The 24,586-nt window shown below is 39.6% G+C and overlaps 1 protein-coding gene across 1 annotated transcript; it reads right to left on the bottom strand.

Moving 5' to 3' along the window:
• Positions 1-9,951: 9,951 nt before the first annotated feature.
• LOC114215845 (methyltransferase-like protein 21E) lies at positions 9,952-24,586 on the bottom strand. Its single transcript, XM_028112051.2, has 4 exons — positions 24,517-24,586; positions 13,669-13,829; positions 12,810-12,927; positions 9,952-10,369 (listed from the first exon to the last, which is right to left on the bottom strand). Exons 1-4 carry the CDS (start codon positions 24,584-24,586, stop codon positions 9,966-9,968), a joined length of 753 nt encoding a protein of 250 aa, XP_027967852.2. The 3' UTR covers positions 9,952-9,965.

Genomic DNA, 24,586 nt, shown 5'->3' with positions numbered 1-24,586 from the left:
CCCCTCTGAGCAGGGAGCCCGATGCGGAGCTCGATTCCAGGATCCTGGGATCATGATCTGAGCCAAAGGCAGATGCTTAACCAACTGAGCCAACCAGGCGCCCTGGCCAGGTACACTCCTACAATGAGAGAACAAGAACTCTTCTTGGCTGAGCTTGCCACACCCCAACCTCCTCCTGACAAACCCCTTAGCACCACCACAGATCCGGCCCCAAATGCTATCACTATTTGTGTGTACTGGAACTTTCCCTATAAAGACAATATAAGGGTTGGGAGTCAAATCTCTAGTATAGGAGCATCAACACATTGTTTAATTAAAAGCCCATCTGAATATGGAGCTATTACATGCTGTAGCAATAAAATTAAACATTGTCACTGTCTGTTCTTTAATAGCTTACAAGCATTTTATATTCAGAGTCCCCAAGCTAGAATTTCCAGAAATATCCCTTTAGTCTTTGACTGTGAAATAATCTCTGTGCCATTTTTCTCATTCCCTCTTTACTTCAGTCTATTATAACTATGCTTAAAGTGTTCGACTCAAAATGGACATAAATGGTGCATAGACATAAAAGAACATTAAGTGCAAGCAAAAAAGATTAGTCTGTAATCTGCAATGTTGAATAAAGGTGTCCTCCCAACAACTTAGAAAGGATGGATGAAGCCTTCAGGGATTTACCTAGGCGGGGTTCATGGAAGGTTTCATGGGGAAGAGAAGAGTATTCATTCCAGGAAGAGGGTGCATTTTAAGATATGAATCATCAGATACAGAAGATGAATTGAATAGAAATACTTGAATAATTGAATAGAACAATTAGATGGAGGCATCTCCCTTATATGTCAAAAGGCCCTAGTCTCAAATGAAGAACTCCAAACGTTAGAATATAATGTATGACAATAGTGGTTCTCAAGGTGGGGTCCCCAGACCAGGAGCATCAGCATCACCTGAGAACCTGTTAGAAATGCAAGTTATGGGGCAGGGGCGGGGAGGGTGCCTGGGTGGCTCAGTCAGTTAAGGGTCCGACTCATGATTTCAGCTCAGGTCATGATGTCAGAGTCATAAGATTGAGCCCTGCATCGGGCTCCACGTTCAACGGGGAGTCTGCTTGAGATGCTCTCCCTCTGCCCCTCCCCCCACTCTCTCCTCCGTCTCTCTCTCAAATAACTAAATCTCTAAAAAAAAAAAAGAAAGAAAGAAATGCAAGTTATCAGGCCCCATTCCAGGTCCACTGAATCAGAAACTCTGAGCCCAGGTTTGAGAACCAATACATTATAAGAAATCAAAATCTGGCAAGTCTGGCCAGGTATTTCCTCCCCGCAGGCTGCAAGAATCAGAACCTGCCCTCCCACTGCGGTACAGTCTCTTTCAGCTACCCCCCCCCCACTCTTCTCCTCCCTCCCCGCTCACACACCTGCAGAGACACACACACACAGCCAGGTGAACACCTGTACAGCATTCAAAGACCTGGAAACCAGCCCTTACTTTCCTTTTCTTGGAGAGTTTATTTCATAACTGTGCACAGTGTTGAGGCGAAGGGTGGCATTTAAACAATCCCTAATTAAGGAGGACGGCACCACATGTTTATCACATTATACTGTTGTGTATTTACCCCTTGCCGCTCTTGATGCATTTGCATATAATCTTTCATAATTCAATTCACTTGTTTAAATCATTTCTTTTATTCTCACTTCTTTATTCGGAAGGGAACGCTCATTTTTACAGAGCACTGGGGCCCCCCAGTGGCAATCTTAGGTAATTTCAGACTCTGGTTTTAGTCTGGAAGCTTTGGAGGAATGGCATCCAAATCCTTAACTTGTCACCTACTTGTTAGAATAGGGTGGAATCAAATCCAGCTTTTTGTCTGAGGTAGATTATACGTCCTCGGATGTTGGCCTCAACTTCTTGCATCTATCAGACTCCTCGTTGAGTCACTTGTTTACTAGAGACGTCCGGCAGCAGGGGTCATTTCGTCCCGGTGGGTGTAAACCTCCACCAGGAATACATCCAACAGAAAGACGACCAGAGAAAAAAGTATCCTGCGATTCGTCTTCCACGCTAACTTGAGGTTTGCTCCCTAGAGTTTCCGTTCCTATCATCCTGCCTTTGAAGCTGTGACTGCCCAGAGAAGCCGCCTCCCACCAGAAGTTTCAGATACATCGTTTTCCCTCCTCTGGACCCTGGAACATTCCGCGGCTACCCGGGCTCACATCACTCGTCAGTGGCAATCGGCACGGTTCTCTGAGCTACACCCTCACAGGACGGCCTCTGGGAGCATGCCCTCGCCTCTGGCATCATGGAAGCACACACTGAACCACAGCGGCTCACGTCCCGCCACCTGTCCAGGCCGCCAGCCAGGGTCTGAGGCTTAGTCAGCAATCTCAACCTCCCAGAAATGAGGTGCCTGTCACCAGATGAACCTCGGGCCATTTCAACAGAGACAAGCACTTTGCCACGGAGATGCCGGTAAACTTCCAGTCTCCCTGTCAGAGTCCCTTTGCCCTCTCTTTGGCTTCAAAACCACTGCCTGAGTCAAGACTGCCCTCACCCTGAAAGACTGCTGAGAGGTGGTTTCTGGGAACTGGTGTGCTCGTCACCCCAGGGCTTAGCTCTGTGCTGATGCAGCGAGGGTCACCACCTAGTAACAGACCTGTAAACACCCGCATCAGGGACAGACAGATCGGATGATGTTTGAAAGTTCAGCCCCACCCCCTTAGCCTCTCCTGCTGAAAAGTCACCCGAGGGCATCCTATACTTCCTTCCCTTCATTCGGCCTGTGCCATCTTTCAAGAAAAAGAACAGCTTTTGCTTCCCCCTTCAAGGCACCTTTTATACAAGAGAGTCTTTTCTTTAAAAAAAAAAAAACTTTATTTGTCAGAGAGAGAGAGCATGCACACAAGCGGGGTGGGGGGGTGGAGGCAGAGGGAGAAGCAGGCTCCCCGTTGCGGGACTCGATCCCAGGACCCTGGATCAGGACCTGAGCCGAAGGCAGATGCTTAACCAACTAAGCCACCCAGGCACACAAGAGGGTCTTTTCTGACCCCCACACTGGCTGTTTGAAGATCACTACATATCTTTAATGTAATATTTGTTCAATATTCCTTGCAAAGAAAAAATTAAGTACTTGCTGGGTATATACATACATTTATAAAATCATACTCTTCTTGATATATTGCGAAAGGGAGTTCATCTTGGTAGTGTTCCACTAAAGCTAATTTGTGCTCAGGAGGCAAACAAAGACAATATTTAGTAAACTGGATTGCTCTGAATTAGCTAAAATAAAATTCAAATTTGGGATTTTCTTGCAGGGCTTAGAGTGGAAAGGGGGCACGAAACAGTACCCTGAAAAGAGCACAAGCTTTGGTGCCACAGGGACACAGGTATAACCTTGGAGAAGCTGCTCACCCCCACTGAGACTCAGTTTCTTCATATGTAAATTGGGCTAATAACTCGGGTATTAAAGGTTCAGTGAGTTGCCATATGTAAAATATCTAAAACAGTGCCAGAAACATAAATGGAGTTATTTCAGCTAGGGACAAGACAGGCTACCATTTCTCCGGTGAGTATTGCACTGTCTCTAAAGTTTCCCACATGATGCTCCTTCTGCCCAGAATGTGTCCCCTCTTCCTTCTATCTCCTTTGTCCATCTATTCAGTTTTCTTCTCTAGGAAGCCCTCGCTAACTCCCTGCTTGTGGATTAGGTCCCCTCCTATCAGGACGGTCCATTTCCCCTCCCCATGCACTGATTTCTCCATCTGCCCAGTCACACCTAACCCTAGGTCTCCAGGAGGAGTGGCCCATCTACCTTATTCACCGTGTGTCTACAGCCCCTGCTTGGCATATTGTGGGTTTTCAACAAATACTGAATTGATGAGTGAATGAATGACAGCCATCAGATGCCTTCCTAGAGAAGAATAAAATCCAAAGAAAGTAAAACTAGTTGCATTAGCTATTTTGCCTTTTTATAATTGCCTTTAAACCTCCTTGAGTTCTTTCATAAATACAGAATCTGTTCCCAACCCATAGTAGCAGCTTGTCCTCTCTACCCCAAGAATGCTGTACATTCTTATTATATGCATTTATTATAATAATTGTATAATAGGGGCACCTGGGTGGCTCAGTGGGTTAAGCATCTGACTCTTGGTTTGGTTTTGGCTCAGGTCATGATCTCATAGGTTGTGGGATAGAGGCCCTCGTCGGGCTCCACATTAAGTGAGGAGTCTGCTTAAGATTCTCTCTCTCTGCCCCTTCCCCCAGTTGCACATGCTCTCTCTCTCTCTAAAATAAATAAATCTTAAAAAATAATAATTGTATTATTATAAATAATTATAATTTTATTATAAGTATTCCTCAATTCTTTTTTAACACATGATTATGAAATGTGTTTATCATGTTTGACATCTTTCTAATTCTTAAATTGACTATCTATAAATCACAGAACTCCTAAGGAAGGAGGAAATCCTTGGTTAGAAAAGTGTTAATAATTTACTAGATGCAAAGTGTACTTTTACCTCTGAACATCAGGTGGGTAGAAAACATTACTCATGTTTTTTAATCTAAGAATTTCTTACATTTTTATGGCCTGTTCTTTGGGCTTATTTATGATGGTTTGTGACAAAGAGACAACCTTTGCTATCATGATTTATACTCTTCCAACAAAGGAAATACAGAAAGAGATAAGAAACCCAAATTAAATCATGGCACTAGATAAGAAAACCCAAATTAAATCATGACACTAAAAAAAATCCAGTGAAGGTAAGGGGCTACTCATAATTTAAAATTATGGACAATGAAAATATGAAAAGTCTCAAACCCTAAACTACAAAATCTAGCATTTACCAACTAAGTAATTTTCAGAAGTCTCGTGTCCTATATTTGCGGCATTATGAAATAACGTCTGGCTATTAAAACATTTCTTTAAGGGACTGTTTTAATTTTATTTGGCTATGCTTTTGTTTGGAAAACCAAAGAATATTTTTTTGGTATGGTAAAGTGTTAGTAGTTGACAGCAGATATCCTGTATTCTTCTATTTTTTTTTTTATTAATGCCATTTTCACAAAACTGACCTGGACATCTGTTTTCATTTTTAATGATGCTTTCAAATTCCTTGATGTTCGAGTGCCAATTCTAAAACTTGATTGGATTTCAGGGCAAGACAACTGCCTTAGAATCAAAGAAACTAGGAGAATTGAGAAGAAAAGAATCCTGCCTCTGAGCTATACCAATAAAAGCACTGTTCAAGGCAGAGGCCAAAGGTTAGTTGGGTAGAATAGACAGCCAGTGGTGTATGCCCAGCAACCTAAGTACTACACAGGTATACAAAACCTGCGTACACACCGGTGTCCAGCCTGGGCCCTCTTCGTAGAGGAACTAATAGGAACTAACTGACACTAACTAAGGCCACCGAGAACACAATTGCCCCATTAATTCGGCCACATAAGAATACAGAACACAGTCTTTGATTTTGTGTGGAACTCGAAAGCAGAGCAGACATTGAAAGTGGGCTTGCAGGTAAATACTCTAGACTGAATTTCACGTCACAAACTCAAAAATACCAAAACCTGGATGTGGAAATCATTTGTGAACTATTTCCAGGCTTCATAAAGACTTAAAGAATTAGAAACACAAACATACTCACAAATGTCTATGGTTTTTAAATTTACTTTGCCCCGATCGCCTACACTTTGTGAAATTATTTATCTGTTCCAGACCCAACTTTGTTTCTTATTATAGCCCTATAATTTGGTGAAGAAATAAATGCACGATTTTTTTCCTCTCCATGCAGACTTCACTAAAACTAAGTTAAAATGGAGTCAAAAGAGGAGGCACAATATATGAATTTCCTTCTAAGCTTATCAATAAGTATCCTTAAGTAGATCAGATACTTTTATTTCTAGAACCCAAGGTTCCCAGTTTGCCTTCAAAATTAGTACATGTAAATCTTTTCTTATATGAAAATCCTACCCAGTGGACATGTTTTACTTCCAAAGGATATTTGGAAATGATTTACCTGCCCATACACCAACAGCAAGTGGGAGATGGTCTTTGTCTCTAAAGTGGGAGATGGTCTCTGTCTCTAAAGACCAGGCATTTACAGAGAACACCATGCTCCTGGAACCCAAGGATTCAAAAAAATAAAAGAACATTCTGTTATGCTTCCTCTCTTCTTTCTTCCACAACAGTGAATTCATACTCTTGGCTCCAAATCTGTTAGGAAGTTACCCAATGTCACAATTCTTTACCCAAAAAAGAAACAGAATGAAAATATGGAATAAAAACCAATTTTTGAAAAATTCTGGTTGACAAAAATTGGCACAAGTGCAATAGATATATTAGTAAATTCTAAGATAGAAGATCTTAGTACAGTATTGTTTCCTAGAGGCGATTGATACAGTCTGGGTCACAACAACTTTTGTGGTTACGTGTGTTAACATGGACACTTTAAGCTGCAGAGTATCACTAGCAAGTTGGTATGTCTACTGTGAAGTCAAAACTATTCTGTGATAACTTCTATTAAAACCTTGACAATCAGTGTGTTTATTCTATTAGAAATCTGGAAAGTTACTCCAAGAATTGGACCAGGTTCTCAGCACAGTTTAACTTGTCAAAAAAAGAACACACACACACACACAAAGAGAAAAAAGTGGAGTAAAGGGAAAATTCACAGTCAACTCTTTTGGACTAAAGGTAACAAATCAACTAGCCATAAAATAAACTTTTAGGGTAGAAAAAGCCTACTCAAATTACATCTTTTGAAATTAAATTATTATGAAATTAAATCTAGACAAGTGTGGAGACCCTAGAGCAAAAAGATCATGGTGGGTGTTAAGATCTGCAAGTGAATGCTATAAACAGAGTAAAACAATGGCTGTAGAAACCCTTGTGTTTGACAGATTGACACCTACAGAAAGAGGAACCATATGGTTGGTTTCATCCTAACACAGTCTTTGAAAAGGACCCTTTATCTCTTCTACCTAAAAATAGCTTAGTAGTGATATACAGACATTTAGCAGAGGAACCACTTAGTTACCCCTAAAACACTCCAGAAGCCCCTGAGTCAGCTGGAAGGAAATTTAGAACTCTACTGACCAGTTCAAAAACCACTGTGGTAGTAAATTCAAATCCTTCAAAAGTCAACAGATATTAATATAACTTGTGGGTGAGGGGCAGAACCTCAAAAAAAGTCTCAAATACACACGTCTGATCTTAATGTCGGCCAGCCTCGGGGCTCCATCCTTCTCTTATTCTGTGTTCCTCCTACTCCCTGAATGAGCTTTACAAACCATCTCTAAACTGCGGACTCTAACTTGACATCCAGTAGCTGGGATCAAACACTAATTTAGAGTCAGCCTTGACTCCTCAATATGGCGGGAAGGTCTGTTGGCTCTAGCTTCCAAACGTGTGTAGAAATGACTTCTCCTCACCACCTCTAGCCCTCAATTCCCTGCTGCAGGCTCCTCCTCACCTACCTAGATAGCTGCCACAACCTCCTAACTGGTCCCTTCACCCCTTCATAGTATTCTCAAAACAGCGGCCAGAGTGGTCCTCACATGGGGTGATACTGTTCCACTCGACTCCAGATCATCTGGTGATTCTCCCCTTCCCTGGAGAAAAAGCCAAAGTTCTTTCAACGGCCTGAGAGGCAGTGGTGCACACTGTGACGTGCTGCCCAGATCCCCTCCAGACAAACTGAGTACCTGGATGCTGCAAGATGGCCCTCCGCTGAAGAGTCACCTCCTGCAAGGTCACAGAGCCTTCTGGGGGCAGCCCATATCCAGGGACGAGTGACACGGGTCGTCAAGGCCCAGAGGGCTTACCCCGAAACAGGACCACCCAGAAAGGCCAATCTCGGTCCAGGGCCCTGTGTGGTTGGGCCTGCCCTGCAGCTTGACCTCTGTCTCTCTCCCCCTCCCTCACACAGGTCTCGATCCTAGAGGCACACCGTGATAAATGCCTGGCAAACCGAACTCCACCTTAGAGTTTGCTTCTGAAGAAGCCAGATTGCCACGAAGATCGGACATGACCTGGCCCCCTTTGACCTCCCTAACCAGTGTCCCCTGCTCACCCTGCTCCAAAGCACACTGGCCTTTGCTGTTTCTGCCAGATGACTGGCATGCCCTGGGGCACAGCTGTCCCTTTTGCTTGGAACACACTTCCCTAGATATACGTACTGCTTCTTCCCTCATCTCCTTCCTGCTTTGCTTAAATGTCACCTCCCAAATGCACCTGCCCTGACCACCCAGTTAAGGCCAGAAACAAAAGGGGAAAATATAAGGAAGGGCAATTCTCACTTCTCCTAATGTATTTGCTTGCCTTTCTGGGTACCGATCCCATTTTGAAGAGATGACTTCACTCATTTACAAAAGAGCTTGAGAATTGCTGCTTTAAAAGCATATAGACAGTGCAGTGGTAAGAACACATGCCCCAAGCTCAGACAAGCCCTCTGCTCCATGTGCCTGGGGCAAGTGACCACCCTCTCAGCCCCAGCAAGGCTGGTTGTGAAGTAGGGATAATGACATTCCCTCGACTTCTTAGAAAGGTCGAAAGGATCACATGACTTCATGTAGTAATGGGCTGTGAAAACGGGAAGAGACCATGTAAACTGGGAGACAGCCCTATGTGCCACACAACCAAAAACCCACTGGGAGTATACATATGCATCCTCCTTATACATCAGGACCCTAGGAAGTCATTTTGTCAGTTGTGCTGGACCCTGCATGGCTGAGAACTTCCAGCAAAGCATAGGGCTGGGCCTAGGAAAATAAGCACCACCCCAGGGGCACTGTGACAGCCTAAGGACTATTGCAAGAGTAGCCACCCACCAACGGAGTCTGAACCACTGGGACACAATCATCATTTTTTACCCTCCCTGCACTGACTTTAATTACTTCAGTCTTTGTTATAATCTCTAAGGTCCATGTGAAAAAAAATCACATATGATTTCAAATATCTAGGTCTACATATGTGCATCACAAAAGCTTGGAACTTTAAAACCAGTCCTATGTCTGGTTATTTGAGATTAGAGGCCTAAATCTTTTCATGTGTATGTGTATTTTCAACCCAGAGTTTTTATATTTATCTCTGTTTCTGTGATTCAACATAACTGTACTTGGCTTAAAAATAAAACAATAACTCCTCCAAAATCTCAGCTGTGTTTATGTTTGCTTCCATTCATTTCTCGTTTACTAGAATGAAATGTCCTTGCCCATAACCTCAAATCCACAAGCATGATTGATTTCAGAGGTTGCACTCGAGGCCCACCCCACAAAGCAGAGACAACAGACCACCTATAAACTGGCACTAATGAAAACCACAAAATATAATCTCACATTTACCATCACATTATGCATCTGCCTTTTCAGATTTACCTGCAGATCCCATTATAAGCTATTTCTTTATTCCTAAAGAGAGAATCAGAGCTTAGGTTTAAAACAATAAGAATGTTCATTTTAGAGATATTATTAAAAATTATCCTATAGTGGGGCGCCTGGGTGGCTCAGTTGGTTAAGAGACTGCCTTCAGCTCAGGTCATGATCCTGGAGTCCCGGGATCAAGTCCCACATCGGGCTTCCTGCTCAGCGGGGAGTCTGTTTCTCCCTCTGACCCTCTTCCCTCTAGTGCTTTCTATCTCTCATTCTCTCTCTCTCTCAAATAAATAAATAAAATCTTTAAAAAAAATTATCCTATAGTTATACATTAAAAATAATAGTACCATTTATTAAAATGATAATAATAATAAATGGTGCTATAGAGGGATAAGGAAAGCAGACCTTGTCCTAACCAATGACCACACAGTATGACAGACCCAGGTGCTGTATCTGGGAAACTCCCTGTCTGGAGTGAGGCAAGTTCATTGGGGGGGGGGTGTCCCCCTTGGAAAAGTCATGCTACATCAGATCATCCAGGATCTTCTTTAAAGGAACACTCTACTAGAAACCACCTTTGCTTTTGAAGCCCTCCTTTGAGGGTATCACGCACTCCTCTGACTTTTCTTCACAGCTTTATACAACTTAATATTCAGGCTAGGGAAATTGTAAATCTCCTCTAGGTCAAACAACTCCTTAAATCTATCTATAAATTTATTTTCTTTCTCCAACCTGAATTTCATGACCCAGAGGATGATGGTAGTTTCTTTGCACAGATGGTCAAAGGTAATGAGGAGTTCTTCCAGGAAAGGGTGGGCGTAGACAACGTCAGCTGCCAGGATGTAGTCAAAATTGTTGGAAGACCTGGGGAAGTTCTCATCTAAAGCTATGCCCCAGGAGAGCTCTTTAACCTGAGGCAAATGCTTGCATTTCATTTTGGTGTTTCGGGAAATATTATATTGCAGGTTTCCAAGTAATTCAGGTAAGTCTGTGGCAGTCACGTGTGCACCTATGTATGAAACAAAGAACAGTAGGAAAAGTAACCCTCAAGGGATAAGGTAAAGCAATCAGGTTTCAAGCCAACGTGCATTTGCAATTCTGCACAATCACTAACCCCAGGGAAAGACTGGTCGCTACACACAGAAGGGAAATTCCTTCAAAACAGATGCTAAGGCAGCTTTACACCTCCCCTCAAAAAAAAATTTTAGATTCCCACTGCACTTTTTAACTCCCTTGCATTTTTCTGTTCTCCTGGGTTTTTTGTTTGTTTTACCATTGTTGCTGTGGCTATTTGCTATTTATCTACTACATGCTAGGAGAAAAATAAGCTAGAGAAAGAGAAAAATCAAAATATTTGGAATCTTCAATGGGACAATCAGAAGTCACTGTTGAAAGGCACATCTGTTCTTTGCTAAAAGAATTCTGAGCCCAAGTCATGTGAGGCCAAATGAGTGTATTACAACATCGGGCATCCTGTTGTTGAACAAGAGGAGCTCAGGTGTGCAAAGAGGGCTTTTCAATAGAATTACATTGGAAGCATCATGACGTCCATGTTTATGCCCAAGTTTTCAGCTTGACCCCCTTACAAGTATGAATCTTCCCAACAGAAAATGTTTAAAACCTAGCCACAACACGTGCATAGAGTTCCTACAGCCAAAGACCATAGATGCAGGACAGAATACTCAGATGAAGAAGATATGAACAATCTCCAAATTAAAAGTGAAGAGTAGAAGGAAGAAATTGGAAGAGGCAAAATTATAGAAACCGAAAATCAATAAAATTTGGCCCTTAAACTATGAGCTGTGGCAGAGCCTGAAAATAATGTGTAAATAAATCTAGGATTGGCCAATTCCACACATCGGACAAGAACAGACTGGGGTAAGAAATAAGAAAGCAGAACTGGGAGAGAAGTCTAGTGCAGCCCAGACCAGTTAAGAACCCATTCCTTAGTCACAATGACAAGTTTCTCTGGCCATTGTGATTATATTTTGTGGGAAATATTAAAGTGGGAGGACAATATGCGTATCATTGGCAGAATCACAGAAATATGTTGTCATATTCTAGTGTGGGTGGGTCTGTCATTTTCAACAAATCCTTTTAAAAACCCAAGAAAAGGGAGATTCCCCCATCTACAGTGAATATAAACCATCTGACTATTAAGATTTTTGTCTAGAGAGGTAAACACTAACTAAACAAAGCCTCTATCTTTTATTATTTGTGTCAAGTTATACAAGCAGCCTAAAAGGATCAATTCTTTTTAGTGAAACAAATAACTTCCCAAAGCACAAATGTGCTCCTGATCAGGAAGCCTTCCGGTATAAATCCAGTGGTACCACTGACTACCCATATTAAATGGAATGGTGACTTTAGAAAGCAATATCAGGAAGGAGCAATTTTTTAAAAAAATTATTTGGGGAGGACTTCATTTCCCCAGTGTTTAGGAAGTTGTAAATTACTAAATCTTGAAATCCTCTCAAGATTTTAGAGTGGCAGGTGTGCACTTCTAAAGATCAAGGAAATCAGGAGAGATTTGGGTAGCGCACATCAGAGAAGGCAGCTAAATTAAGGCAATGAAACAGGTAACAACAGAGAGAGACTGAAGTGAAGCAGGCTCAGGCATTCATAGAGGCTGTCACACATGTCATGAGAAAAGGAAATGCTGGTGAGATAAGAAGGGGGTCCCCAAAGAAGAATGAAGATGAGCTGAGAAAAGAAATTCAAGGGGAGCCTTGGTGGCTCTATCAGTTAAATGTCTGCCTTCCGCTCAGGTCATGATCCCAGGGTCCTGGGATCGAGCCCCGTGTCAGGCTCCCTGCTCAGTGGGGAGTCTGCTTCTCCCTCTCCCTCTGCCTCCCACTCCCCCTGCTTGTGCTCTCTCTCTCTCTCTGTCAAATAAATAAAATCTTTTAAAAAAATAAAATAAAATAAATTTTAAAAAAAGAAAAAACATTTTCCAGGGAAAATGTGTAAAATTAGAAGCAGACGTGATTGATACTACTCCTTTCTAACAGGTGCTTTCTCATGAAAGCATAGGACTTCAAAATCTACAAGGAATGTACAGCTATCTGGGAATGTTGAAATATGGCTAACATCTAAATAAAGACCACCAGAGTCAGCAGCAGAAGGTTCTGCCTGGGCCTTGTGTCCCACAAGCCTCCTCCAGCAGCCAGGTGCCTCCTCCAGCAGCCAGGAGGCCTGAGCGCACCGCCCAATTAGAATACACTTGTGACGTGGGTGCTCCATGAGCAGAACTAATACAGCTTCACAGACAATTCTCAAACAAACCAGTAAGGTGACTTTAAAATTGGTAGTGTTTCTTGATGAAGCCCATTCAAACAATTAAGGAGTTAAAAATAGGCCTAGGTCAGAGTAAACTGGGTAGTAAAAGCAGCTAATGACATCCGATCATTAAACCCTCTGACCCCGTTCAATCAAAATTACCTACTTACCAAGTAAACTTGCCACGATGGAGACTAGCCCTGTTCCAGCTCCGATTTCAATCACATTTTTGTCAACCATATTACAGTGCTTCACATTTGTTTCCAGAAAATAGCATAGAACAAGGGCCTATGAAAGTTTTTAAAAAAGAAAAAAGTAGTGCTTGGCAAGTAATAACAGAAAGTAAAATAAAAGTCTATTATATAAATATACTATATACACTAATGCTATGACGCATGGACACATGTGAATGTATGTGTGAATATATACACTTCACTACAGGGAATTATCAACAGAAGTATATCCTCCAATAGGTTCAACATTTAGACTAGAAAAAGTCCTTGGGGGTTGTTGGGAGATAAGAGAAATGAAACTATGGAACTCAGTTGCTTAGACATGATTATCTTTAAAGAAAGCAATTTCTAATAATAATAATAATAGTCACTTAAAAGAAGTACGTGGGATTGGGGCAGACAGTGGAGGGAAGGGGGTCTGGACCCTTCCTGAACAACTGCTAAAGGGTTGGTGACCGTGTAAAACATTCTGCATGTTGAGACTGATAGATTTTACTATGATTATTTAACTCAAATGGAGCCAATTGAACGGGAAATAAAAATGTTTGCTATTCTAAACTCCCATAGTCACAAAACACTGAAGGTTTAAACAGCATTCTCTATTAATCCTACAAGCCAAAAATAGAATTAATTGGTGGAAGCGTTTTCCCAATTTTGTGATTTCTAAGTTTTAGCATTGTTTGAGGTCACAAAATAGAACTATGGAAACTATTTTTTCCTTCCAAATAGTACACAATAAGGAGCAAAACTGTTTGGAAAACCAGTGAAATGTAACAAGTTTTGTTTGAAATTATACCGATGGCCAAACAACAGCACCATAACAATCCATGGCTTCAGTAATCCGAATCTCATGACCGACAAAATGAAATCCCTCCCAGGAGGTGGTTGTTATTAGACTTGGAACAAAACATCTTGCCATGATCTCTGCAACCACCTTCTTGTCATCATCTCTCTTCTCTGAAAGGAAAACAAAAAAGTCAATAGTTGTGGTTGTGTTGGTAAGAACCGGGAAAAAGAACCTGAGGGAAATGTAGCATGTCTACTCATTCTAAGTTACTTTTGAATATTCATTGACTTTAAGTGCAGTGTAAGAGTAAGGTAAACTATTTTAAAATAACTCATACTGTAAGCTAACATTTCATACAGCCACGTGAACCAAATAATAATTCATTTCTGCAAAGCCATGTGAAACAAATAATAATTGATATGCTTTTTAAAAAGCAATATATTTCAAGGGCTACCAATCTATTCATCTAGAACAAGAGAGAAAGATTGGTGATGGAACATAGGATCTTGACTATTCACATTGGCTACATAGTGTAATTCCAGCTGTCAATAATGTATAGTAGTATATCCTTTATGACCTGCCTTTACCTAGGCAAAAGATATTTAATATCATCCAAAAATATACCTTTGTATTATTTTATTATTACTTATTTTTATAGCATTACTTTGGGCAACTCATGGCACCTTAACATCCACAACATTGGATAAAGTTCATAAGCAACAATATCAATTACTGAGCACATAGTTAACAAGCCAGACCATGTTAAATATATCATATCTGATATTTCATGTAATTTCATTTTATTTCATGTAACTTTTACAATAATTTTGTGAGATAGGCATTATTATTTCCACTTTTACAGGTAACAAAACTAAGATTCAGAGAGCCTTATTAACTTGACCAAGTTCATGCAACTTGTAAAAATGAAGGAGCCAAAATGTGAGTTTTTTTTTTTTATTGTTCCAAAGCCCCCTCTCTACTCCTAAAAAGCTAGAATGTAATTTAAAAAAACTAGTTGTCTCTAAGAATTTACAAACTAGTTATGGAGCAAGACACACATCTTTCTCCCTGTCTCTGTTTCCTTCTTTGTAAAACGTGAAAGATAGAAGAACCTCCACCAAACAGTGCTGGGCGATTTAAACAAGATGCTGTATGTAAAGTGCTTAGCACCTTGGCTATTACATGGAACTCAATAAGTCATTATCATTATTATAACTTATTATATCTTGGTCATGAAACCAAATAATATTAACATGATCACCATATAAACAAAAATATTGGATTGTGAGGTATCAGAATTGAATTAATTGAAAATTCTATACTTACTCATAGAAGCAGAGAGTAGAATGGTGGTTGCCAGGGGCAGCGGTGGGGGAAATGGGGAGATATTGGTCAAAGGGTGCAAAGTTTCATTTACGCAAGATTAATAAATTCTGGAGATCCAATGCATAGCATGGTGACTATAGTTAATAATAATGTATCCTTGAAATTGGCTAAGAGAGTAGCTCTTAAGTGTTCTCATCACAAAAACAAGAAAACAGTAACTATGTGAAGTGATGGATATGTCAATTAGCTTGATTGCCGCGTTCATTTCTATATATCTATACATCTATACATCTATATATATATATCAAAACATAATTCACACACCTTAAATATCTACAATTCTTACTAGTCGATTATACCTCTAGAATAAAAGAAAATTCTAGAGTTAAATAAGTAAGGGGGAATGCACTGTGGTGAAGGTCACTAATGAATGGCTTCAGGAAGGAAATATGTCTTAAGTTTAACCTCTGATCTATGATTTGCTTTAATATTGAAGCTTTGTATTTCTTATACCAATTCTTAAAACCCATTGACTTTTCAAGTCTCGTTTCTGTTCTCTGAGTCTGGCTAGAATCCTGCTAGCTACTTCCCCGACCCAGCACTAAATCCAGGCCTAGTTCTCTTCAGCATAGTTCTTTTTTTTTTTTTCTTTTAAAAAATGTTTATTTAAGGAGCAAGTTATAGCCAGTTTTTCCTCCCAAACACCTAGGCAATTGCCCCAACTTTGTTGAATACCCCATCTTTTCTCCCTGATTTGACATGCTATCTTTACAAGAAGCTAAATTTCTGTACACAGTTGGGAAAATTTATGGACTATTCATGCCCAGATTCCTGTCTATTTCTGTGCCAATACCATTTTTTATTTACAGTAACTTTATTAAAATATTTTAATACCTTTGGGACACTTGCCCCCCTCATTACTATTATTTTTCAGCATATCTCTGACCATGCTCTTATTTTTTCTTCTTTTTATATTAATTTAGTAATATTTGACCCAAATCACCATAAATCATGTTGGTGTTTTCATTATAATTGTAGTGATTTATAGATTTAGAGAAAACGGACATCTTTATAATGTTGTATCTTTCCATCCTAAAATAATGTGTATCTTCCTCGCCTAAAACAAATTTTCTCTCCCTCAAGTTCCTAAGTAGAATTTGAGAAACTCGTGATTTTGTAAATTTACTTTTTTACTTAGCTCTTTTTATTATTTTATTGTTTTATCTGTTCTCTTGGCTTTTCTAATTTTTCTGAGTCTCTACCTTAGACATGTAGTTTATAGATAGTATAGAGTATGGTTTCATTTTTGGACTCAATCTGAGTTTTTCATTTTCTAAGGATTTTATCCCACTTTCATGTAGTGCTATCACAGAGGTTTGTTCTGCTTCTGCATTCTTATTTCAAAAAGTCTTCGTCTATTTGGACTGCTGTAACACAAATACCATAGGCTGGGTGGCTTAAACAACATTTATTTCTTCAGCATAGTTCTTAATTGCTTAAAAGAGGAAGTAGGGAAAGGGAGGGGCAGGGAAAGGAGGAAGGGAGGGGAGGGGAGGGAGGAGGGGGAACATACAGATGGATGTACATACGACGGTGGAGTCTTGCCTGATGGGAGTGCATCATGACCTGATGGGGATGATTAACTCACACCTCAGTCCTGAGATCCAAAAATAAGCAAGTAAATAAACAAATAACAAACACAAGTATTTCCAAGAAATTTGGGAGCAATACAAAAATTTCTCATTCTGGTCCTCGTAGAAGACAATCTCCTCCTAGAAAACTTATTTCCCAAATCTCAAAAATTAAAAACTTTCACAATTTCCAACACTGCAATTATTCAAAGTTTTAAAACAGATGCATCACTCAAAAATAAAATGTCATAGAATCCTAGAATGTCAGGGCACCTGGGTGGCTCAGTCACTAGTCGTCTGTCTTCAGCTCATGTCATGATCCCAGGGTCCTGGGATCGAGCCCCACATGGGGCTCCCTGCTCAGCGGGAAGCCTGCTTCTCCTCTCCCGCTCCCCCTGCTTGTGTTCTGTCAAATAAATACATAAAATCTTTAAAAAAAAAAAAAGAATCCTAGAATGTCAAGATGGAAAACACTTCAGATACCTTCTAGTCTACCCTTGCACCTCGTGCTCAGGTTGGGTGTAAACTACATATCAGCTTTTCAGCCTCTTTGAATATTCTCAATAACGGTAAATATGTTACTTCATAAGATACATTTAGAAAATATGATTATTGAAAATTCTTCTCAATATTAAGCCAAAATCTGACACCATAGATTTTTTGTCTATTACTCCTAAAAGTAAGCTCCAAGATGAGCAAACTTTTATTTTTTAAAACATGTTCCAAAATTTTAGGACAGAGGAAAACATGCCAAAAAAAATTATATATATATATATATATATATATATATATATATATATATATATATCTCTAGAGCCAGTCTTAAAAATTCTGGACTCAGGAGTATGTGAAAGCCTCAAGAGACTTTTAAACTTCTCCACTGCACTGAGGCAAGAATAAGTAGAAGTGACAGTGTTGAGTCCCTAAGTCCTAAGAGATGTTATTTCCAACCCTGTCCTATGAGATCCGATAACATCATTCCCCAGTATTTGGGGAGCAGAATGGCTAGATGGAGGTAGATCAAGTTTGACATTGTTGAAAACTTCCCTCAGAGGCCACAATTCCGGGGGGACTTCCTGTCAACATGATTTCCTGTCCTATATTCTGTGATCTCTCAGTAGAGTCCTTCTAAGGATCCACACGGAACCAGGTACTCCTAAAAAAAACTCTAACTTAACTTCATGCCATAGGAAGGGCCCAGTCTACACCCGCTCCACCACCCTCACAAACATTGACCCTTGGCAGAGATACAGGAAAACAAAGAGATGAAAAACTGATATTCTTCAGCAAGAGCCACCTCTTCAAATCCACTTCACTGTACTTCTTCAACTATGGCATGCGTTCACATGCAAGAGCTCTAAGAACCAAAAACATAGGGGCGCCTGAGTGGCTCAGTCAGTTAAGCATCTGCCTTCGGCTCAGGTCATGATCCCAGGGTCCTGGGATCGAGCCCCGCATCGGGCTCCCTGCTCCGCAGGAAGCCTGCTTCTCCCTCTCCCACTCCCGCTGATTGTGTTCTTTCTCTCTCTGTCAAATAAATAAATAAAATCTTTAAAATATATATATATAGGTAATATGTTTTACCGGAACGTGAACTTTCCTTTCATTATATTCACAGGCCTTGCTGAGATGGGTGGGGGTGGGGGCAGCATTTGCTGCAGAATTTCCTTAGGGAAAAGCAGGCAACAGTAATTGCTTCCTTGACCTTTCACTGTATGTGCCCTCTTGGGCCTCCTTGCATACTCTTTGTAAGTGGAGCACTTTTTGACAAGTCACCCAAGGTATCAGGGATTAATAGATGTTAGAGTACACTAAATCCCAGGAGCATCTCCTAAAGTTCCAATCTTTGATATAAAAACTTTGACAGTGAATATTTACTGCTACAATCTGACGTCTTTGACTTTGCAGTTTCTTTTAAAGGTTAGTGGACCAGATTAGTGCTACGGTCCTAAGAACAGTATAATAACAAATGATTCCTGGTTTTTAACTCTTTCTAAATAAACAAAACCAGCCATGTTTTTTAAATTGGCCACATCTTTACCTTTATAAGGAAGTGAGATTTAAAAACATATATGTGAATATATTATTACAATCAAAAATTACTTATACCTCCCAAAGTAAAAGATCTTCAAAGAGATTTAATGAAACAATAGCCACTATTAATTGCATATACACTTAAAAGAGCAGTTCTATCCATCTATATGTGGTCATTCAAAATTAATTACACACCCAGGATGACTATGTATCATACAGAAAATATTGTCAGGTTGAATAAAAATTAACTGATAATGTTTTATATTAATACTCTCTTTTGCATTTAAATACTATATAAACACTACAGGCATTCCATAAGAAGTCAGTCTCATAAAATGTTAGTATAATTTATAACAGGAAACCAAAATGTACCAAACTTGGCTGCTTAAAATAATTTGTCTAGATGTAATATGTAGGATTTTAAAAGCAAATATACACGTGCGGTTATTTCTATCTTAAAATTTTGACTGCTGTTTTTCAGCATTAACTTTGATTTAAAGATTTTGAGGTAACAATTTTAACAGTAGTTATTTAACAGTTTTAACAGCAGTCATTTATTTAAACCAAAAGACATGTTTAATATTAAGTTTTAGCAATATCACCACCTTGATGACAAGAGCCTCTAAACTGAAATCTAGTGGAAAGAGCTGCACTATATATCCTTATGTGAGCCTTGTAATAAAAAGGAGAAATCTATCCCCCAAATAATATTCAAAGAATATGTTCCTTAAAATACATGCTTAGTTATTTATTGAATATGGGATTGAATCTTGAGAAGATTAATGAATGAGTAGAGTAGATATTCTTTGACCTTTAGTTAAGATCTGAAGAGTAATTTTCTCCAAAAATTAATAACATTATCATACAATAGAATTCTAATTTACCTTTCTGAAGAATATTGTTTCCACACATATTCTCTCCTTGTTACCTAGCACTTAGGCCCTGAGACAAGTAACTAAAACTGAGTAATGTTACACAAAATGTTGAATCTTGACTTTCCTATATGAAAAGCAGAAAGCTGTGTCTTTTGATAAAAGCTATCTACTACAATCTTAAGAGTATTATTTTATTAATGAGTTTAATATTAAAATATAAATATCAAAACAAACTGTAAATAAAACATAATCAAGACAACATTACAATTATGTTGCTATTTTGGTCTTATCTTATTTTAATGCTCTTTGATACAAAAAAGACTTAACACCATTTTCCTGCTATTAAATCTTTGCTGATAGTGAATAAAATCTACCAGGTGCTCTTGTTCTCCTGAGAATTAACAATTTCAAGTATGAAGTGAAAATTAGCAGGATTCTGCTACATTATGATGATGCTTTTCTTAGGAGGAAAATCTAACAGTGAATTCACTTCAGAGGCTAGATTACAGCTAGCCTTCAAAAACAGAAGCACCATCTATATTTTTCTCTTTTATAATTTTAAGGTCAATAACAACAATAATAAATGGAAGGGTTACATCACAGAAATACACCAAAAAAATGTCTTTAATAGCTATGGCAGGTGAATTTAAGCTTCCATTTGAGGGCTGTCATGAAAACCTGTCAGCAAAATTTAAAGTAAAATCCCCTCTACTACATGAAAGGGTCTTGTCATTCAACAGAATCTTCTATTCAAAGATGAATGTCATGTGCCTCTTAGAAATAGCCAGAGATTTAAAAAAAAAAAATGTTAAAGATATTTTCCAATTAGTAAATGGTCACAGGCTAACCTGAAAGATAGAATTCTGAATGCCTCAGCAATGTCAAGGTCTTGGGCCTGATGTTAAAATTAATTCTTGAAAAGAGTTCACAAATATTTTTTGTCTGGAGGTCTGCTTAGTTTCAAGAATATACTGAGGCTGTCTCTTTAATCAAGTGGATCAAATGATGCTACATTTACAGAAGAAAGACAGTTCATCTTTTACTGGGCCACTCAGGATGCAAGTGGGAAAGAAAAACAAAACAAAACAAAATTAGTTGTACTCGATGTCTGCTGCTGGGATTGTTGTGGGGACAGACACCTAAGCAACTGTGAATGAAGTATGATAAGCACAATAAAAGAAGTATTTCTAAAGTGCTTTTGGGAAGCACCACTGGTTGGTGAATCAGGAGAAGCATTCTCAAAGAGGAGACATTTGAGCATGTGGAGGGAAGAGGAAGGCAGCCAGGCTGAGAAGGGAGATGAACCGCCTGCCACTGCATGGAGACAGGCCAGGGGAGTGGTCAAAAGACCCATGGAGCTGGTGTCCAAGGTACCTGTCAGGGTGTTGCAGAAAATAAGCCTATGGAAGCAGGTCGAGGTTGCACTTGCGGGAACAAATAGAACAAATGTTGACCTTTGTTCTCTAGGTGAGGAGTTAGGGCAGGAACTGATGTGAGCAAATTTGTCACTGAGGCACTCACCTCTGGCAGCAGTGGCTGAGGCTACCTTAGGAGCTCTTGGAAGACTACTGCAGTAATCCAGGCAAACCTGCACTAAAGCAGCAGCACTTGGTCTAGGAGCCAAGCATGAATTCCTGAGCCTTGGAAGTGGTGGTAGACCCCCAATCCAGGGCAACAACTGACAGGCAAACTTGATACTCAAACTTGTGTTCTGAAGACTTTTGAGGCAGATTGATATATTTAAAAGTGATTTTTATTCAATATGTGGAAAATGTATTAGTCTTAGCAGATAGTTGTTCAGGTTACTTTTTAAACACGTACCATGAGTTGATGAATGATTCTCACATTAGTAATTATACGTGCTGTAGTCCTTCAACCACTACGTTAAAACTACTGCCTCAGACTATAGTTTGATTCGTCCCTTAAACAGCAATAGAATTACTCAGATAAACTTTCTTCTTCATAATCCAACTCTGTAAAGATTTATAAAGATGCTTGTGAAAGATTTTCACCTGATATCCCAAAATAATACATTATACTCAGTTCTGAGAAGAGCCAACGGACTGGGGACCAGAAACACAAGATCATTACCAATGAGCAAACTGCAAGTCTAACAGGCCTCAGTTATAGCTAATTCATTCATTCACTCGCTTTATTCAGTAGCTGGGCGCTATGAATATAAAGATAGAGCAACATGTAAGTGTTATAATACACTCAAAAATAGAAAGAGAAAGCTCCACATCTTGGAGAGCTCAGAAAAGAATGACCTGAGCCCTGATGATGATGAGTCTACGAGTCAAATGAAAAGACAAGACACATTGTGCAGAGAAAACAGCACGTGCAAAAGCCCCCTGGCAAAAAGACTCTTGGCCAGTTTTCCAGTTTGGGAAACTCTGAGGACTAAAATGTAGGATGAGTGGGGGTTGTAGCATGAGATAAAATACTTAGGTCATGCTAAGAAGTCTTGATTTTGTCCTATTGGAAATGAGACATGGAAGAATTTTAGGCAGAAGGCGAATGTGACAGGATTTGAATTTTGAAGAGATCATGCAGCTATAGAGAAAACTAAAGAGGAAGATGTAGAGAGGAGAAAGAAAGGGCGCTGGCCCAGAGTGGGGGTAGAAGGTACTTACAACAGTCACAAGAAGAAATAATAAAGACCTGAATCAAGACAACTGGTGGTGTCAGAGGGTATGAGGAGTCAGGAAATATAAGTTGGTAAAATTGGTGGGATGGAATGATGAACGGTATGAGGAGGAGGGACCAGGATGATTCTAGATTTCTGGGCAGCCAGGGAAATAAAGTTGTCATAAACTGAGATAGAAAATATAAGTTGGGCAGGGGTGTAAATCTGCAAATTATTTTCTTAAAGTGAATTACTCTGTGGTATGACACGCTGGCCACAGAGGTATGCTGTTCAGGTTAAGGGAGGGTGCCTCTGGGAGCACAGCTGCCCAATGGCTCCAGCTGGGTCCCTTTGGCTCCTCAGAGGCCATGCCTCCCCCAGGACTGCCCGCTAACGCCACTTCCCTCCCATTCCACAGACAACATGCATCTAGTGGGAGACTTGCTCCCTCTCTTCTCGCATGTGTCAGACCTGCATTGTGATCTGATGGCTCTCCCCACCCACTTCTGTCCCCTCTTTCTTTACCATCCACAAACATTTCCCCCAGTAAATCTCCTGCACATTTAATCCCATTTTGGCATCTGTTTCTGGAGGGCTCTGAACGGACACAAGGTAGTACAGAGGACATTTTAAAGGGGCAGATTTGGGAGTCATGCACAGAAATCACTGAGCCTTGGGTTAGGACAAACCTGCTCCAAGGCCGCAGAGCCTGAGGAGCTATGTTATAACACACTGCTGTGTGGGCTAACAGCTGGAGGGTAGCTGTTGGCAAGAGGTAGGCAACACAAGATATTTGGAATAGTTAACGTGGATAAGGTTTTAGACAGCTTAGACTCTTAATGTAGCATTAGAAACCATAGACAGAGGACTATTTGGTATGTGCCATAGTCCTAACTGTAATCTGTGTATAACTTAGTGACATCCTATAATTCTTGGACCTTCAGGCCAGCGCTGAAATAGAAGAACTGGGCTATAGGTTTGCTCCATCTTTTTCAAGCACAAGATACTAAGTATAAGAGTTAGGACAGGTAAAGTCAATATCCTTCAGCACTGAAGAACTGAGTGTTCCTCTGGTTAGCGGAAGTCTTTCCAACAAAAAGCCATCTGACTCTGCCCCAACAGCACACACTTAATCTGCCTGTGAACATATTTTTAAAGCTGTAGGCTATCTGAATGATTATGGGTGTGTTTTCTCGTGTTATAAAATATTTTAATACTAGTTCTGTCTCAACCTTACCTTGAACTTCTCCCATTTCTTTTGTAATTTGACAAATTATCATATGCACAGTTGAAACCAAGCATTGTTACTAATGATAATGATAATGATGAAATTTTATTCAGAAACTGCACAGAAATTGCATCTTCATTCAAATCATCTAAATGGTTGGATTCTCTAAGTGATTATGACTTCAAATGTTTAGGTTTGCAAAAATCACTACAGTAAAACCATTGTGTTGAAGCTATGTAGGCTGCCAACACCGGGCATACGCCCAGCTCTCTTGGCCTAAAGATATGCTCACCTAGGTAGAGGCACCTGGTATGCCTAAAAAGGGGAGAGGGGAAGGACTACAATTCTTAGAAAACATCCATGTGTAGATAAAGAAGAGAGAAGAAGAAAGAAGCCAAGATAATTAAATTTGTATGACAAATGTTCTACAAAAACAGTACTAGCTCTTCAGGTCTACATCAAGAGTGTCTGTCTGCACTTTTTATTTCGAGTCAGTGGGGATAGCTACATTACATAAGCCATGCAAAGTCACTCTTGATATTTAAAATGATGTAAAAATGGGAGGTCAGTTTCAAATAACTACAGTTATAGCAGAATTCAAACTTAAAGTCTCCTTATACTGAAAGGTCAAATCAGATTATATATTTGTCTCTATTAATACATCAGAGGAACCATAAACACAGGCTAAAAATGTTTTTACAGTCTAAAATCATCTTTCATGCAGGCATTTATAAAAACTTTTAGACTTACACAAAACTAGTTTTCTCTCTCTTCCTACCTAAAAAGAAGTATGTTAGAAATCACAATCATGTATGTAGTGTATAGCACTTGGGGAAAAAATTTATTCTTCTTTTTCATATCAAAAAAAAATTCTAACTACTTAGCAAGTCTGTACATTTAATTTGTCAAAATTATCCCTAACATATCATCAGGACCATAGGTATCAGAGTAGACATTACGCATTATTATAGATATTTTCAGGTTAGCAAACAGAAGCCAAGGTGCAATATGCAATTGATAAGTCTTCACTCTCTTTAAGACGTTAGGGAACACTGAGAAGTTAAGCACTTATATTCTATTAGTTGTTTGTCTTCTTAGAATTTGTCAAATTATATAAAGAAACATAAAATAATTTACCTTTTTCAACTCCTGGATCCATTAAGCGATGAACTAATGGATGGCTATATATTGATGTTTTCTTGATCAT

Source organism: Eumetopias jubatus, unplaced genomic scaffold (assembly GCF_037043125.1).
Source record: "Eumetopias jubatus isolate StellerSeaLion01/CBP00866 unplaced genomic scaffold, mEumJub1_p1.0 scaffold_3, whole genome shotgun sequence".
In the NCBI taxonomy this organism is placed as follows: domain Eukaryota; kingdom Metazoa; phylum Chordata; class Mammalia; order Carnivora; family Otariidae; genus Eumetopias; species Eumetopias jubatus.
This window is presented reverse-complemented; position numbering and strand designations above follow the sequence as displayed.

Bases quoted from the DNA above. Each gene is read 5' to 3' on its own strand.
- LOC114215845 (XM_028112051.2), bottom strand. From the start codon at position 24,586: ATGATCAAGAAAACATCAATATATAGCCATCCATTAGTTCATCGCTTA. The intron at 12,928-13,668 runs GTATAATTTCAA...AAACTTTCATAG, and splicing joins GTGCTGTTGTTTGGCCATCG to GCCCTTGTTCTATGCTATTT. The intron at 10,370-12,809 runs GTAAGTAGGTAA...TTTCATACATAG, and splicing joins CATCGTGGCAAGTTTACTTG to GTGCACACGTGACTGCCACA.